Source organism: Clupea harengus, chromosome 1 (assembly GCF_900700415.2).
Source record: "Clupea harengus chromosome 1, Ch_v2.0.2, whole genome shotgun sequence".
Taxonomy (NCBI): domain Eukaryota; kingdom Metazoa; phylum Chordata; class Actinopteri; order Clupeiformes; family Clupeidae; genus Clupea; species Clupea harengus.
This window is the reverse complement of record NC_045152.1, coordinates 18,848,778-18,864,613: the sequence shown is the minus strand read 5'-3', so window position 1 is coordinate 18,864,613 and position 15,836 is coordinate 18,848,778. Positions and strand designations below refer to the sequence as shown.

The 15,836-nt window shown below is 42.0% G+C and overlaps 4 protein-coding genes across 11 annotated transcripts in view; all 4 read right to left on the bottom strand.

Annotated features, from left to right (window-relative positions):
• Positions 1-362: 362 nt before the first annotated feature.
• On the bottom strand, positions 363-3,881 carry prrg2 (proline rich Gla (G-carboxyglutamic acid) 2). Of its 2 annotated transcripts, XM_031569947.2 has the most exons (8): positions 3,354-3,881; positions 3,144-3,237; positions 2,637-2,727; positions 2,285-2,454; positions 1,951-1,984; positions 1,702-1,834; positions 1,271-1,411; positions 363-1,080 (listed from the first exon to the last, which is right to left on the bottom strand). In XM_031569947.2, the coding sequence occupies exons 3-8, from the start codon at positions 2,716-2,718 to the stop codon at positions 1,038-1,040; spliced, it is 603 nt and encodes a 200-aa protein (XP_031425807.1). In that variant the 5' UTR covers positions 2,719-2,727; positions 3,144-3,237; positions 3,354-3,881; the 3' UTR covers positions 363-1,037. The 2 variants fall into 2 exon arrangements, with proteins under 2 accessions (XP_031425807.1, XP_042563792.1); XM_042707858.1 differs by having other exon boundaries at positions 2,637-3,237.
• A 168-nt stretch (positions 3,882-4,049) lies between these two features.
• On the bottom strand, positions 4,050-9,825 carry rras (RAS related). 2 transcript variants are annotated; one of them, XM_012825813.3, is made up of 7 exons: positions 9,306-9,825; positions 8,701-8,796; positions 8,373-8,460; positions 7,108-7,210; positions 6,143-6,251; positions 5,761-5,879; positions 4,050-5,644 (listed from the first exon to the last, which is right to left on the bottom strand). In XM_012825813.3, exons 2-7 carry the CDS (start codon positions 8,785-8,787, stop codon positions 5,557-5,559), a joined length of 594 nt encoding a protein of 197 aa, XP_012681267.1. In that variant the 5' UTR covers positions 8,788-8,796; positions 9,306-9,825; the 3' UTR covers positions 4,050-5,556. The 2 variants fall into 2 exon arrangements, with proteins under 2 accessions (XP_012681267.1, XP_031425815.1); XM_031569955.2 differs by lacking the exon at positions 9,306-9,825 and adding an exon at positions 9,204-9,282.
• Positions 9,826-10,753: 928 nt separating this feature from the next.
• Positions 10,754-14,013, bottom strand: si:ch211-195b15.8 (dual specificity protein phosphatase 8). Its single transcript, XM_031569905.2, has 5 exons — positions 13,604-14,013; positions 13,203-13,318; positions 12,842-13,001; positions 12,613-12,736; positions 10,754-12,507 (listed from the first exon to the last, which is right to left on the bottom strand). Exons 2-5 carry the CDS (start codon positions 13,293-13,295, stop codon positions 11,379-11,381), a joined length of 1,506 nt encoding a protein of 501 aa, XP_031425765.1. The 5' UTR covers positions 13,296-13,318; positions 13,604-14,013; the 3' UTR covers positions 10,754-11,378.
• A 1,506-nt stretch (positions 14,014-15,519) lies between these two features.
• Positions 15,520-15,836, bottom strand: part of ap2a1 (adaptor related protein complex 2 subunit alpha 1) — a 25,666-nt gene continuing 25,349 nt past the window's right edge. For all 6 annotated transcript variants that reach the window (XM_031569868.2, XM_031569873.2, XM_031569881.2 and 3 more), the window contains one exon: positions 15,520-15,836. This exon is cut by the window's right edge and continues 1,807 nt beyond it. The gene's annotated coding sequence lies outside the window, so the exon portion shown is untranslated.

Here is a 15,836-nt window from a genome sequence, read left to right as displayed (position 1 = left end):
CTATTGTCCTTCTCATCAGACAGCGGAACGGCTGATGCTAGAGCGTATGCATACAGTGGGCTCTCCTGCCATTGCAGTCTATTACAGCCATAGAACAGCGCTGGGGCTTCTTTCTGTCTTCTAACAGCCTACTGCAGCGTAATAGTGTTGCTATTATTAGGACTGACACCATGGTGCTATTTGGCAATAGCCTATGCTTTCTTTTACTAATCGATCATAAGGAGCGTTATTGAAAAACTGATCAATTCAAAACACGCCGAAATTCTGGGGTAAACTAGACAGACTATTACACGGCGTCAACAATATAATTGACAAATCTCGCAATCAAACGTATGATTTACCACGAGTTAATATGTAGTAGATCTATGCTGTATTCTAAATGCAGAAAATAAGGTTTTCGTATACAGCAAAAGCATTTAGTTGGACAGCTGAATGATTGGCTGGCTGTCCAGCCGAATTGCAATCTTGCCGTCTCGCGCGCCCGCACGCCCCCCTCTCGTGTTCCTCCTGCGGAGCGCGCCCAGGCTAGAGTATTGTCTAGGAACCCACGCACCACACGGCAACGCATGAAATCCACTGAGCCAGATCTAGAGTGGATGACCATCAGCTGCTCACAGAGGAGACGATCTGAATAAAATGGCTACAAATCACAAGAAACAACTGCATCTGAGTAGGCCTATGTTGTATTTCCCCACCACGGCAAAGCTGACCCGTTTTACAGTAAGATAGGCTACACTTCGGTAACCTAGAAAGGAGCTGTGCAAACAAAAACGTAGTAATTTTTTATTATTATTATTTAAATTCAGACAACAAGAAAACAGTTGAACGTGCTTCATCAAATTCTCACTGCAAAAACTGCATTCCCTTCACCACTCTCATGAAGTAGCCTAGTCTACAGTGAGTTAGGTCATTCATCAAAACTATGAAAGTCTATTATCCCTTGAAATTTAAGTTTATCCCAACATTTTATATATATAACTGACCAATGCAACAGAAAACCATAACATCTTTCCTCCCGGTTTTCTGAAGCCCAGATTTCAGTCCCCCTCCTCAGGCCCTGGAGCTTCCGATGGGGCGCCCCTTCAGACAAAGAGATGATACAGAACATGGACTTGATTAGAAAGATGCAGGCAGCTATGCTTAGTAAAGCCCTGTGAGCAAGCACACGCACACATACGAACAGAGAGAAAAAGCACCAGGCGTACCTTGAGCACATACACTCACAAACACTCAGAGAACATTCTTGGTAAGACCAGGCTGGCCGACATACCCTGAGTACGGTGGAGGGGGGGCATCATGTTGCCCACTGCGGTGGAGGGCATCAGAGTAGGAGGGCAGCCCTGGAGGAAGGTTCTGTGATAGAGGAATGGACTCAGGGGGACGATGTGAATCTGGGAGCTGCACAGGAGCACTATCAAAAAAAAAAACACACACACACATTTGAACACCAATACTCGCTGAGTTGCAATTGATGTGTTACATAGGCACTATACATAAGTAAACTAAATTTTGATTAAGCAAAATAAATGTACTATACTGTCATGTAGTTTTATGCACTTGCGTACGACTATACAAGAAAGACTATACATTTGCAGTGCACTGTGTCCATTCTTTACGAGCACCACAATATGGGGCCAGAAACTGTATGTTTACAGACTCTAACTATGTATGTAATATACACATTCAAATGCTTCTCCTTACTTGCCACTTCTGCTCACACTCTTGCCTCTGTTCTGGTAGAAATAGCAGCCAAGCACAGTGGCGATGACAGCCACCAGTAGCAAGGCTACGAGGCCAGCTACCAGGCCTGGTACGTCCACCCTAACAACAGACTCTGAAAAAAAGGACCACTTGACTCTTTAGATCAGTGATTATTTAATTGTTTTACTACATACAGAGCCAACATCAATTAAAAATACTTCAACGAGAAATAATTGATGGTGTTTGTACCTTGACTGCTGACATAGGACTGCCAAAATACATCCTGTTAAAATAGGGAAACAAGTTTAGGGCTGATGGTTCATTTCTACAAGAGAGCACAGAAAACCAAGTAGTCTTTAAATTGTTAATAAGCTAAAAAAAAAAAAAAATGCTATATAATTTAAACTTGCATATGACTACACTAGCAGAAGATAGATATAATAAAATCATGAGAAACCCTAGTCTATTATACAGTGTCACATAATTAACAATAGTCAAATATACGTATGTAGTCTTTCAGCCTCTGCCACCCTCTTGTACACATGCCCCCAAACCATTGGGAAAAAATCACACACACACACACCGTTTGTATATCATCTTCAAATACTTCCCGGGCTTCCTCATAGGAGCACATCTCCTCCCTACACTCTCTCTCAATGTTTCCTTGTACCGCCAGCTCAAAATCCCAGGAGTTGTAGAGCAGAGAGCGTGATAAGAAAAGGCTTGCTGATTGCTCTGACAGGAACACTGGATCTAAACACAGGACAGTAGCAATATACCATTACATTTATGACGCCAAGGGTTTTGAGGCAGATCATCTGTTACAATTATCTAGTATCAGTTATCAGTGTCAGTTCTGAAATCTACTGAGTCAGATGAAACACAGGCGAGGGGGATATGTTTAAATACATGGAGGACCAATGTCAAGAGTTTACCATTTTGATTCTTAATAACCGCCCTCCCCCAGGAAAGGGGCAGCCCCAGCATCCAGACACACACCGTCGCGAGGACCGTCATGTCACAAGCCTTCAACACAAAGCAAATCATGACATTCCTTGTGGGATTATCAACAAATTTAAAGTTCACCAACGAGCTGTCAGGACACTGGTCGCATGAACCATTGCGTAGCCTATATCGTTAATGCAGCAATAAAATGCGCCTTTTACAATTGTAAAACACATAATGGTCCAGGTTGGATATTTAACCGAAGTGTTGAATGATGTATTTCACAGAAAATATGTCTCTGTCGGCAACAATTTAAGGCCGTTCATAAATTGGGCTTACAGCTCCTTTACGAATACGATTTTTAGATCTCTCAGGAAATTGAAAGTTTTCGTGTACAAAGACGATGAGTGAGAAAATAAGAAATGGTTGAACTACCTGGACCATGGCCAGGTGATGATCAATGGCGGAAGGCAAACGAGAGGTGGACGCCTGCTTACCTTTAAGCCCGTCTTAAACCCGGATATCTCTTCGTTTTCAGTGTACACCAGTGGGCCTGGTCTCAGTCTTCGCGTTTGTATCGAGACGAACAACCTATAGAGCGTACAATTACTTGTACATTACAAAATCATTCCAAAATGTTGCCAGCAGTTTCCCTATCGATGAAAACATCAACGACCTAAGCGCGCTATACCGGTTTGACAACATACCTGTGGAGTGAACGTTTGTGGGGAGTTTCCTGGAATTTGTTGTTCAGACTGGCATCTAAACAAACTCATCAGGAATAATCCTGCTACAGTGTTCAAATCCCATGAATACAAACTGATGTGTACCTCATATATTGCAAATTTCTTTGGATAAAATGTTAGGCCTTTGCTAAAGTAATCTTGAAATGAAATGTAGATGCCACTCAGACGTGCAAACGTTAGAGTTTACCGTTTACCTGGTTACACCTTCAACCTCAGCATCAATCCCACCGAATGACACTTTTAAGGTCCAAACCAGAAACATGGTGGATAGACCCCATGGGTGCTCAAACCTGGCCGTATGCTCTCACACTGTACAAGTGCCCTCTAAGTCAGAATATTGTGTAATATCCTCATATTTAAGGTTGCATGTCATAAGAATCATGTTTGTTTTAGGCTTACTCTACATTTCTATTTGTTTCAGTTAATTAAACCAAAATCTAAGGCATGACAATATTTATCAACACACCACATGCAAAGTCTTCATATGCTTCATTGGTTATTATGATTTGGCTTTGTGTGTCCATCTCCCTCTTTATTTTGACAACACAAATATTAAACTGATATTACTATCAGATACTGCTGACAATAAACACTTTTTTATGACAAGAAAAGCTAAGTGCTGCCAAAGGACTTCTAGGGCAAGAAGTAACTACTCAGTTTAAGTAAATAATACTTTAATTTGGTATAAAAGTCTTTGGTTGATTTTTAGTACATTGTGTCAATACAAAAGGATTGCATACAGGGTGCACATACAGTCTGGCAGCAAAAGGTAGGAGGTCAGGTGTAAGTTACTGTATTTCATCTGACAAATAAAACATCGTCTTCTGCCACAATACATTTGACCAGAGCAAAGCTGTGAGACATTGAAGTGTCGGACACTCCCTTCAGTTAAGACATTCAAAACTTGACAACAGAAGAATGTATATGTACGCAGATGGACAGAATTTCAATTTCTTAGATTTTCCAAATGAGTTTCTGCTTCTAGGCTAGAGGTATTCTATCTTGGTTAACTAATTTTGTCACTGATTAACTTAAAAAAAAAAGAAAAGTCTTATTGGAGTCCCTGCTAGGTGTCATGAGTGCAAGGTTCCTCCTAGTGGCCAGAGAAAGCGTTGCTTTGTTTATAGGGGCAAACATTCTCTGCCCATCACACATACATCCCTCCTCAAAGCATAGACAATGGCTATCCATTGATGTAGTACAATTTGTTTGTTTGTATAACCTTTGTGTGCTCTATATATTGATATCATTGTTACAAGGTGGTGCATCAAAAGAACAAAAATGTATCTCCACATATGCAGTCACAAGTACCTAGATCCACAGCCAACAGCTCATCCACATAGCACTTCCCCGCTCCCTCTCCCATCCCAAGCCAAGCCAAATAACATATACACACAAAAAGATATGATAAGAAATAATTGGCATCCAAGCTTCTTAGTGTTAACCTACTTCTGTATAACTGCTTTTTTGGTAAGTTTTAAAGATTTAGCAGATGTCTCTACTCCACAGATAACTTAAATAACACACAGTGGCACTGTAGCAACCTTGGATTGTTACAGATTCCACACAGACTCAGAGCCAGCCATCGTATGGCTCATTATGTTACCATGGAACCCAAGAGTTCCTGAAATGTGATGTAGCAAGAGTACAAGGCATTTCTGAATCATTCCTAAACTGGGAGACATAGCTCTAGACAGTGTCTCTACAACAACTCCAAATATAGAGCACTACACATAAAGTGCTAAATGAGTCTTCTTGGATATGTTTAATTATGGTTATAGACACCGTAATACACCACTAAGCCCATCAGTTCACTAAGGCTTAGAACATCTCCAGTCCCTCATTTAAACCTGATGACTTGCACAGTAAGGGCAAAATAGCACCCCCTTGTGGAGAAAAGTTGTTTTTCTCTCAACCAAAAAAGCCCTGGACTCAAGTAAATTTTCCTGGGTTTGTTTCAGTTCATTTGATTTTACACAATCTCTTTCCCTTTAATGTAATCTGACTGCATAATGAAATGATATACCCACATAAAAACCAAACATTAAAACAATAAAAAAAAGTTTGAAATACATTGTTTTTTAAAAGTGCGAATGAAATGAAAAATATCATGCTTCACCACAACACCAACCTAACACCAACCACTGCTGGGCCTCGACAACAGTTAGAGGATACTGCATGGGCATCCTCTGCTCTTCTGTTTCCCTGCATGGTTGGCAGGGAGAGGTGGACTTTCGGTCTCTTGAAACTTCCTGAGAAAGAAAGAGAAAGAGAGCAAAATAAATAAAATAAGTATGAAAGGCTCCATATAGCGAAAGCCCAGCTCTACACAGTGCCTCATACACAGCTCGGGTTCAAGTTCACACACCTGATTGCCCTCACCACCTCCAGGAAAGCCTCGTCCACATTGTAACGGTTCTTGGCAGAAGACTCCATGTAATGGATCCGGTTTTCCCGGACGAAAGCCTGCGCCTCCTCTCTGGATATCTGCATCGGTACACAAGCAGACCAAACCCTAAATGGTGCTGCAGAACCACGGTGCTATGGAACAATCCTTACACCATGGTGCAGAACCACGGTGCTATGGAACAATCCTTACACCATGGTGCAGAACCAATGGTGCTATGGAACAATCCTTACACCATGGATAAGCAATTCCATTTACATCTGTTGAGTATCATAGCTCCATCATGAGATGTCTATTCACCCAATTACACACTCATGCATACATGACATAAGCTGGTCATTACCACTCTGTGCTGTTCGAGGTCTGACTTGTTGCCAACTAAAACCATGGGGAAGTCATCACGATCTTTCACTCGCAAAATCTGGGTGTGGAACTTCTGGATCTCATTGTAACTGATAGAGGGAGAGTAAGGTTTCAGATAGAGAGAAGGGGGGGGGGGGGTTAAAACTACAACATAATGAGATGTACCTTTGTGAGGTATGTGTGCAGCAATGTCTGTATGACAAAGTGAACATATTCTATTTCTCTTGCCTTTGGGGCTATGATTGTACAGTATTAGAACAGTATTAGATACATGTAATCCCTATTGCCTTCATAATTGCTGCATACAGCTCAGAGAGCTGGAAGTGTTAGTGCAATTCATCAGTATTATAGGACTTCCCAAAACATCCATTAACAGAATTTTGTCAAAAGTGCTAGGAACAAAATAGTTTATTTAGCAAATTAGCATTTAGCAAGTTTCACTGCAACAAGGGCTTACAGGGACAAAATATCATCAATGAATTGGAGAGGTTCCATTCTGGCATAAGTGTCACACTGAAGCATAATATAGCTAAATGTTTTGCATGTCAGTCAGCAAACATCTTCGATTCTTAACCATGTTAAAGTACAATATACACCAGACATTTTGTCTGTTATAATATAGTAAAATGTCAAAGAGCCTGGGAGATCATGAGCTCCCCTAAATGTAGTACTCTTCAACTCTTCTTGTAGACACCAATCAGAGCTGACAGTCAACCGAATAATCACTAATCACTCCACCGATCTACCTTGGCAGTTACACAAGGCATGTAGGCCATGATCACATTAATATGACTGCAGCTGGGGACGTACAGTAGAGGTGGGTCTGCTTGCCACAAGACACATATACTTTCAAAACCTGATTTTCAGTTCCCATATTACACACATGTAAACACACACACACACACACACTCCCTGTTTCTCTCTCACATGCATGCGTCCACTTACCTGCCCCTGTCATTAAGGGCAAACACTAGTAAGAACCCCTCTCCTGAGCGCATGTACTGCTCCCTCATAGCTCCGAACTCCTCCTGACCGGCCGTGTCCAGAACTGACCAGAGGAAGAGAGAAAAAACCTTAGAGAGAGCACATATAGGAGCATATATACACATGCAAACACACAGACCGGAAACATGAGAGCAGCTTAACACAGAGCAACCCATGAGAAACCAAACCACACAAGCCTCTAACACACATATACACACTGAAACAGACAAACAAACAGCACGCTGGCTGCCTGACTCAACACAGGCCTACTTCCCATACACTTCACACAAGGCCTCTTGGGCTCTTTTCTCTGCCATGCGGACATCTCACTGACCTGTATGATCAGGTATGATTTAGGGAGATGGTGGGATAGAGACTACAGAAATCACGGTTATATAACAATTAATCACTACACAAAAGACTGGCATGAAAGTGTAAAATCAAACACGATTTTCATCAGATGAGACACAGCAAACTCACCATCACAGATCAACAAAGCTGTGTTTAACTTAATACAGCCTGATTTTCTGTTCAGAATAATTTATTTCATTTTCACAAACATCTAGGTTTATATTACAGTACACTTACAGTTTAACCACACTTGTAAGTCGTGTCTTAAACTTTCAATATCAAACTAATTGAATAGTTACACTATTCTAGTCACATCTAATATTCCCATACGCCTATTCTTTTAAAAGCACATTAATTTCTTCTAGAAGCCAAATATTGTTTGAATGTAAAGTATCAGTTTGCGTTAATGTAGTTACATTGTAGCTACAATTAAAACGTAAGCGTGTCTAAAAATTCAGATTCATGAATCTCTGGCACAGAATATTTCACCCAAAACAACAGACAAATATGAAATCAAACTTAAAAGCTTTGAGATTTAAACATTCTTTACATTCTGTTTCTTTCATTTGATGCCTGTGACCACACTGTGGTGTGAACAAGAGTCTCATCACACTGTAAAATATTAAACATGTACGCAGAACTTAAACATGTACTCAAAAGCCTACCGAAACCAACAGCACTTTAGATTCTACTGCAAAGGTCTAAAAAGGTTTCAAAACCTGTTTTGGAATGACTGGTTTGACTGACTTTTCAACATCTGGACTGTTCTGCTTTATGCTATTAGCAAAACATTTCAGTTTTCCTACACTCATGTAAATGTCAGTTTCTGGACAAACTAATTGGCTGTTTCTATGTGGAGCTTCACAAACACTTACTGTCCAGTCGCGTCTCTGTCCCATCAACTGTGCAGATTTTAGTGTAGGAGTCTTCAATAGTTGGGTCATAATCTGATACAAAATATGACTGAAACGAAGAATACACATATCATTCAAACGTAGGCTTCAACTCACCACAGGGGTGAGTCTAAGAACATTTTTCGGTCAAGACAAGCGAAGACATGTTTGAAAACACCTATCCACACCCTTTAGTAGTAGACAACTCAAACACAGACACAAACAAGAATCACTAAGGCTGAGACTCGAAATCACTGAAATCTTAAATCATAAAAGCCAACTGGAGTGGGCTCTGACCGCAATCTCTCACCTGAATGAACTGAATGGTCAATGCGCTTTTTCCAACACCGCCGCCGCCCACGACTACCAACTTGAATCTCTCCTCTTCAGAGGACATGATTTCCCACTAAAATACAATCGTACAGGTGAAAATCATTTTGGTTGTAATCCAGAACGTAGAAACACAGTGAAACTGTTGAATGTTGACAAGACATCATGGCATACCTAACTTTAAATTATCTAGCATAGCCTATGACTTCTTAAGCAATTCCCATGGCCAACAGGCCTCTTTCATGAAACGTTATGGTTTGGTTAGATGTTTATTTTAAGTTGAGGAAGTAGAATCGTATCGAACCACAAGGAGATAAATTCTACGTTAATTAGCTTACTGCCTGATAACTTTGAATTAGGCTACAATACTCCAAAGTTTTTAGTCGTTATCGTTTATCCTAATATCGCTATAGGCCAGCCTATCAACTACGTTAATTACCTAACCGGGGATCAGACAACAGTGACTTAAATTAGTAGCCTTACCTATGAATATAGCTGTGATATTAAACTATTTCCCTACAAATAGGCCCACTATCTAATGTCTGCTACGGTGCATTCCGAGCGTTGGGAAAAAACTTGGATTACCTTCCTTCCGCAGACGCCTTCGGTAAATCAGTCCGGAGATGCCAAGTTTTCCTGCTTTTGCGTTCACACAACTGAGGAGCAGGCTAATTAGCAGCTCTCTAGTAATACTTTTGTTTCTTTTTCAGCGGACGTTAACCCGGGAAATAACTGTTAAAACAACATACTCGAAGTAGGCTACGTTACTGTCAGGTTGACGGATGACTGATTACAGTTTGAGCGTACAAACGACTTTTTCCTTTGTCATTTCTTGAGTTTTCTGAACTCCTTCCGACTTTTTTTTCATAACCCGGGGCGTTTTTTTTTCTCAGCCGTATTTCTCATACGTCTGTACGAATGGGAGTGTCTGCGAGTTCCGTTGTTTTACTCAGCGATTGTTCGTTGCTGACTGCAGAGGCAATACAAATAGGCCTAGTATTGCACATGAGTTGTCTTAATTGGCTGGAGTGCTTAATCATAACATACGAACTACATTTCAAACGTTGTCGTTAATCAAAATAGTGCCATATAGCCTAAAACAAGAAGGCCTAGCCTAAATGGTATTGGTCTTGCTCATTTCCTTATTTGGTGATTGCCCGCCTGGTAAGACCACTACCCTGCAGTGTATCCATTAGACTAACCAAGAGCTGATAGTTCATTTGTTCGTTATATCTCCATTTGTTCGTTTGTCATATGATTTCATTATATTGCAGAAGCATCGAGATCAAATCGAGGAACGAAGAGCACTTCGGTAGTCTACTTTTTACAATAATGTTAAGAGCATCGACTAAAATGACAGGGCAGCCAAGGCTGCAGTGTCCCTTATTCGCGCCAGGCACAAGAGAGAATTTAGGGGGAGGGTGTATGTTTGGTTTAATGCAGGTCCACATGGAATTTCAGCAACAGGGAATGCGCCCAGCCGGATGTGACTCATGATCATGGGCGTATGAGTGAGTGTTGCTGACTCGCCCCTCTTCCAGGGAGCACAGCTTACAGAAATATCGCTAGGAGCATTCCCGCAAAATGTTCGTTTTCTAACGAACCGATGTATGCGATGCAGTGCAAATTTACTTCTGATGCATTTCAAACTGAGTTGTGATGTTTAAAATGTCTTTATATTTCAACTGAAATGCCATCGAGCACGTTCTGAGTAAATTACGTTCTGAGCAGTTTACAGCTGGAGATTGTTAGAACTACTATTGTAAGGCAATAGACCTATTTGAATAGTTATCAAGAACCTAATAATTATGCATTAACTGTCTAATAGGAAACCGTTTTCCCTTCTTCCAAATGTTCCTTAGATTATTTGTGGGAGCTTGGGTAACCTTAGGAATTCTAAATACGCTGTAGGTTACCTTATATTTCACTGTAAGTACATGATAGTGGTGAGGCTTCTGCTCTGCAGTAAATCGTCCCAGGTACACTGGTAACCACATCATTGAAATGTGCGAGACAAAGAGATGAAGTCAGACCAGTATAAACTTTCAGCTTTAATGAATACTGTGATTTCAGTACAAGCTGTGGTGCTAAAATACCATCATCAAAATATCAATTTAATAAATAGTAATAATTTAATAAATGTCGCCTATGTAATTCCATAAATAATAAATCCACACACTCAGGCATATATAGGTCTCTGAAAAGTACAGACACTTGTAAATCACTTATTTTAAAGATAGGATACACCAACAGTCTATTTCAGAGAAAATAAATAAAGACATGTGATCACAGACCATTCCTTAACAGATGAGCGTGTATGCCTGTCACATGTAGAATAACTGATAAACATGCAATAAGGGTCTCTGTTCCACAAATGCCTGAGCAAGAGAGCCCTGCTCCGGGTTCAGGCATCCTGAGTTCCTTTATTAATCTTATTCACTACAGGTTTAAGATCAGGTTTAAAATCAGCTCTCCTAGTGAAAAAGTATGGGCCCTGTTCAGTCAAACAAAAATCCACAAAGAAAGTCACACATTCCCTCTTTCCCTTGATATTCCTGTTATTTTACTGTCCTTTTTTTATTCACTCATTCATTTCCATTCACTCTCTGGTTTTTCCAACTGTCCAACGAGGTTACTATTGGCCACATCAGCCTTCGTTCAGCACCTGTAGGGTAAGGCAGGCTGGCCCACCTTGATGCGGGGGCCCAGCAGGACCCCGAGCAGCATCCTCTCCCCCCAGTCTAACAGCTTATTAACAGTGAGACTAAGCGGAGACATGAGATTAGCGTTGCCACTTAACCCCTCAACCGCCTCCACTGCGGTGGATGGAGGCGCCTTCTGTAGAGATCCATTCATGTGCACGGAGGGAATCTCTTTGATACTTTCTAGTTTGGGTCTGCTAAGCTCTGGCGCCCCCTGGTGGCATTTTATCACTCTCTGCTTTGCCTCTGCATCCGTCAGGCCTGTTACCACTCTTTCTTCTCTGTCCTTTCTTTTTGTAACAGATCGCGAAGAGCTTCGCTGTGGATTGGAGTGTCGGGAATTTGAAGCCTTTCTCGGCTTCTCCTTTTCCTCTTCTGCTTTCCTTTGTGACTTCCTGGCTCTGTGCTGCACTCCTGACTCCCCCTTGTGGAGGAGTTTCAAACTGCTAGTCGCAACCTGCCGGGGTTCGCCTCTCTTATTGCACTCTGTGCTGCCCCTCTGTGGTGTCTGAAGGGAGGCACTCACAGGGGTGAGGGCTAAAGTGAGACGTTTGCGTTTCTCTGAGAGTGACACGGAGTCTGATGGGATTTGTAGTGTGGTGGGCTTCTGGAGATTCTGCTGGGCCTCTGATGGAGCCTCCACCTCTATGGGCTGAAGGGAAAGAGTGAGACTCTTGAGCTTGTCGGAGAGAGCGAGAGTGATCTCAGGAGACTTGGACTGGGTCAATACTTTGTTTCCACTTTGAGCTGCGGTATCATCCTTGCTTGAACCTGATTGCCCCTGTGCCAGTGCACTGTGGGACATCTCACAGTGTGTGTTTACTTTTGTGTCTTGAACGTGTTCCTTGTTACCACGCCTCGTGTCCTGAGCGCTAGGGTTGAGTTTGGTAGATAGCAAAACAGAAGAAATGCAATCTGTGTGGTCACTGGTAGGGAATGGCTGTAGTGAGTCCAAAGCTCTATCAGACGGCTCAGCCGTATGGTGTGCATTTGGGCACATGGGGGTGAGAGTGCCCTGGAAGAGCTGAAGCTGACCCAGGAAGTTAAAATTTGGGGAAATGGAGGGTCTGCGCTCCTTGACAAACCTGTTAATAAGGCAGAAAGCTCATTAGTTATAATCAGCACATGGACTGTAAGGTTACTGCCTAAATATATGCCACATTAATACACACACACATATGAACACCCACCTGTATGCATGATCCAGGTCCATTCCTAGGCGATACATGATGTAGGCCACAGCAAGAGCGGGAGAGCGAGAAATACCAGCTGCACAGTGCACCAGCACCGAGCATCCTAGAGACATGGCCCCATCTAAGATCGAGCAAGACAGAGAGACAGAGAGATACTGTAAATACACATCATGCAAACGCTCTGATAATGCAAGCTGATGTCAACAGTGATGCACCGTGGGCTTACCAATGAAGTGTAGTGCCTGTGGGATCCACGGCAGCAGGTCGTCCCGCAGGGAGTCGTCTATGGGGATCCGGAGATACTGAGACTTGGGGAGAAATGTTGGCTGAGGGGAGCAGCGGCTGACGCTAAGCACGTATGAAATTCCCCGCGCCGACAGACTCTCCTACAACCGGTGAGGAAACAGATACACCATTGTTAGGACAATAAAACTAGGTTAGCAGCTCCGGCCGACCCAGATGAGCTCATGTCACGTCCAGAACACGAAATAGGTCAAACAAAGACTAACGTTCTCATTCACATAAATGCAAGAAAAGACTACAGTAATGAACAGCAAATATTAAGAGATGGATTAAGTTTAGGTTACCTGCGTAACATCTGTCTCTGCACCCAGGTACAGGTGCGGCAGAATGCAGGAGAGCAGCGGACGCTCATTATCTCTTTCTCTGTGGAACACCATCCTCCTTTCTTCTGAGGTGCACTCTGTGCAAAAAAAAAAAACGAGCATGTGGAGTGACTTCATAGAGCCAAAACAAGAGATGACGCAGATGCACGGACAACTTCACAACCTCATTTCTACACATATTTCCACTTCTATTTTTCACAGCAATCAATATTAAGCATATGACACGGGTTAAGAATGCATAAAGTTGATGCATTGTCTATCACAGTAAATTAAGTCACTAAGGAATGCACGGATATTGGACAATTTATTTGCATGCAGTTTATACAAAATTATTAGTATGTTATTATTGTAGGCTAACTCACCAGTGATGTCTCTCTCCAATATGCAGAAAAAATATCGAATCGCTGGGAGGAATAGGTGCAAAACCAAAAGCGTTGTGGCATAAAAGTTCAATGCATTGAAAGGAAGTACACGCCGACAATCCTATATCGCAGTGCGTGCTGGAGTTTGCCAATAATATTTAAAATATTAACTCTTCAGTATTTCCTCCGATAAATACCCGAAACGTCACGCCGGTCTACGGTGGAGATGTGTTCCCCCTGCCCTCCGTTCTCGATCTGCGACGTTATCGCTGTTTGTTGTTGAATGTCTATACCTGAGAGAGAGAGGAAAAGGATGAGGTAATGCCGATTCCAGACGCCAAGAATAGTACATTTGTATGTGATGTCATTTTCAGCCAATGAGCGCTTAGCACTCTCAAGTGACGCGCGCGCGGGCACGCTCCTTTTGTTCGACATCATCAGTTTGCCCAAGGACCCCAGCAGTTTGACTAGGAGGGATGGGGCGCTATCATTCCCCAGCTACTGAAAGGGAGGGGGAGACATCGCCCCCACTGATACAGGCAGACTAGCACTGCAGTTATAGTCCTTTCGGCAGTCAAACTCGTTTCTATGTGCGCAACGGCAGTTTTCCTTTATTTATTTTATAGTAGGCTAGACTATTGCGTAGCCCCATGTAAATACCATGATTGAGAATTCTGCATGAATTCTGCTGTACTAAACACTGTTACTCATGCACTCAGGTCGTAAGAGATAGCTTGCATTATTTCAAAAAAATGTTTCGTATTTTTTCCTGGTGCATTACACACCCACTTGCAGGTTTGTGATTTGCGCACGCTACCAAATCGTTCTCCATTCCTCTTAGTCCACAGGCATTTTGACTATTTCTTTCATTCTTCAAAATAGCTAATCGCTTGCATAGATTACATTACATAGAGTTTTTCCTTGCCCCTGTTGCCATTGTGCTTGCACTAACGGGGTCCAAGCTCTGGGCTCTGTAAAGCGCCTTGAGACAATTGTATTGTTCTGGCGCTATATAAATAAAATATAATTGAATTACACTCCGCACTGCAGACGACTCAAACAAAATGCAATGACATCCATTGCAAAACGCTTTGACCTGGATGTAGGGTGACCAGATGCAAACAGACCAAATATGGAACGAGTAGTAGTAGTTTGTGTGGGATAATGTGGGACATGTTACTGGTAATCTAAAACTTTGATATAAAGTCTATCTAACTGAATAAGAAACATTTTCATTGTACCTTCTGGCTTGTAAACACCTACATCGTCCTCTAGTCGATTCTGCAGCAGTTATGCCGAAAAAGATAGACTACAGCTTTTGCTATATAAAATATATGATGAGCCATGATGTCGCCAGGTAGCTTTTCCCCTACCTGCAAAGTTTGTATACATTTATTTTTGTGACGTAGCAGAATTGTTCACCGGCCTCACGTCTGCAGTTTGATTGATGGCCTTTACAGCCTCTTGATGGCCTCCTCCATTACGCGCTTCTCCGCCATAGGATGAAAACCAGGTTTTTAGAAAAACATGGCATTTGTGTGAGCCACAATGCTGCTTTTGACATAGCGCTGATAAATAGTAAGAGTAAAAACTATGTGAGAGGCTGTCAATTGCAGTGGCTCATGTGCCGGGCCAGTAAAAGAACGCACTTCTTATTCCTGACAATTCAAAACCAAATAAACAATGAAAATGAGGGACATCATCTCAATATGCGGGACACAGGGTCAAACTGGTGTGCAGTGCAAAGCAAATCCGGATACTTGCTCACCCTCCCTAGATAGTGTGGTAGAACCCTTATAAAACTAAGACCAGAGCACACCTAAATTATCTACATAACCTCCTTTAAGCACTCGTACACTAAAACTTGTCTTACCTTCTGACATAACTCACACACAGATGACGCCTGGAGAGACGTGTGAATATATGGCATAGTTTTACTTTCACATTTTTCAGTACAGAGTAAATTGGAATCTAACACAGGTATCTGACAGGTTCAACACCGATACACTGGGGCTGTATTAGCTAGCGGATACTGCACAGACACGCTCACGCACACACAAATATGACAATGATTCAAATTCAACTACAATGACATAGTCCCACTGAATGCTAAGTTGCATCAAGGGAAGCATAGTGACTCCTTATTCAACATATATGACAGCGTCCCATAAACTTCATTAGATTTTTTTTTTTCTTATAATATGGTACAGTCACACTCATCCCACACATACAC

Excerpts from the sequence above, each read along its gene's own strand:
- si:ch211-195b15.8 (XM_031569905.2), bottom strand. The coding sequence starts at position 13,295 with ATGGTGTTCCACAGAGAAAGAGATAATGAGCGTCCGCTGCTCTCCTGC. Across the intron at positions 13,002-13,202 it reads CAGAGACAGATGTTACGCAG|GAGAGTCTGTCGGCGCGGGG; the intron begins GTAACCTAAACT and ends CACCGGTTGTAG. Across the intron at positions 12,737-12,841 it reads ACAGGCACTACACTTCATTG|ATGGGGCCATGTCTCTAGGA; the intron begins GTAAGCCCACGG and ends GCTCGATCTTAG.
- rras (XM_012825813.3), bottom strand. The coding sequence starts at position 8,787 with ATGTCCTCTGAAGAGGAGAGATTCAAGTTGGTAGTCGTGGGCGGCGGC. Across the intron at positions 8,461-8,700 it reads TGACCATTCAGTTCATTCAG|TCATATTTTGTATCAGATTA; the intron begins GTGAGAGATTGC and ends TCTTCGTTTCAG. Across the intron at positions 6,252-7,107 it reads GCCCTTAATGACAGGGGCAG|TTACAATGAGATCCAGAAGT; the intron begins GTAAGTGGACGC and ends TCCCTCTATCAG.
- prrg2 (XM_042707858.1), bottom strand. The coding sequence starts at position 2,748 with ATGATTTGCTTTGTGTTGAAGGCTTGTGACATGACGGTCCTCGCGACG. Across the intron at positions 1,985-2,284 it reads TTGAAGATGATATACAAACG|GATGTATTTTGGCAGTCCTA; the intron begins GTGTGTGTGTGT and ends CTATTTTAACAG. Across the intron at positions 1,081-1,270 it reads CCCCCTCCACCGTACTCAGG|GGGCGCCCCATCGGAAGCTC; the intron begins GTATGTCGGCCA and ends CTTTGTCTGAAG.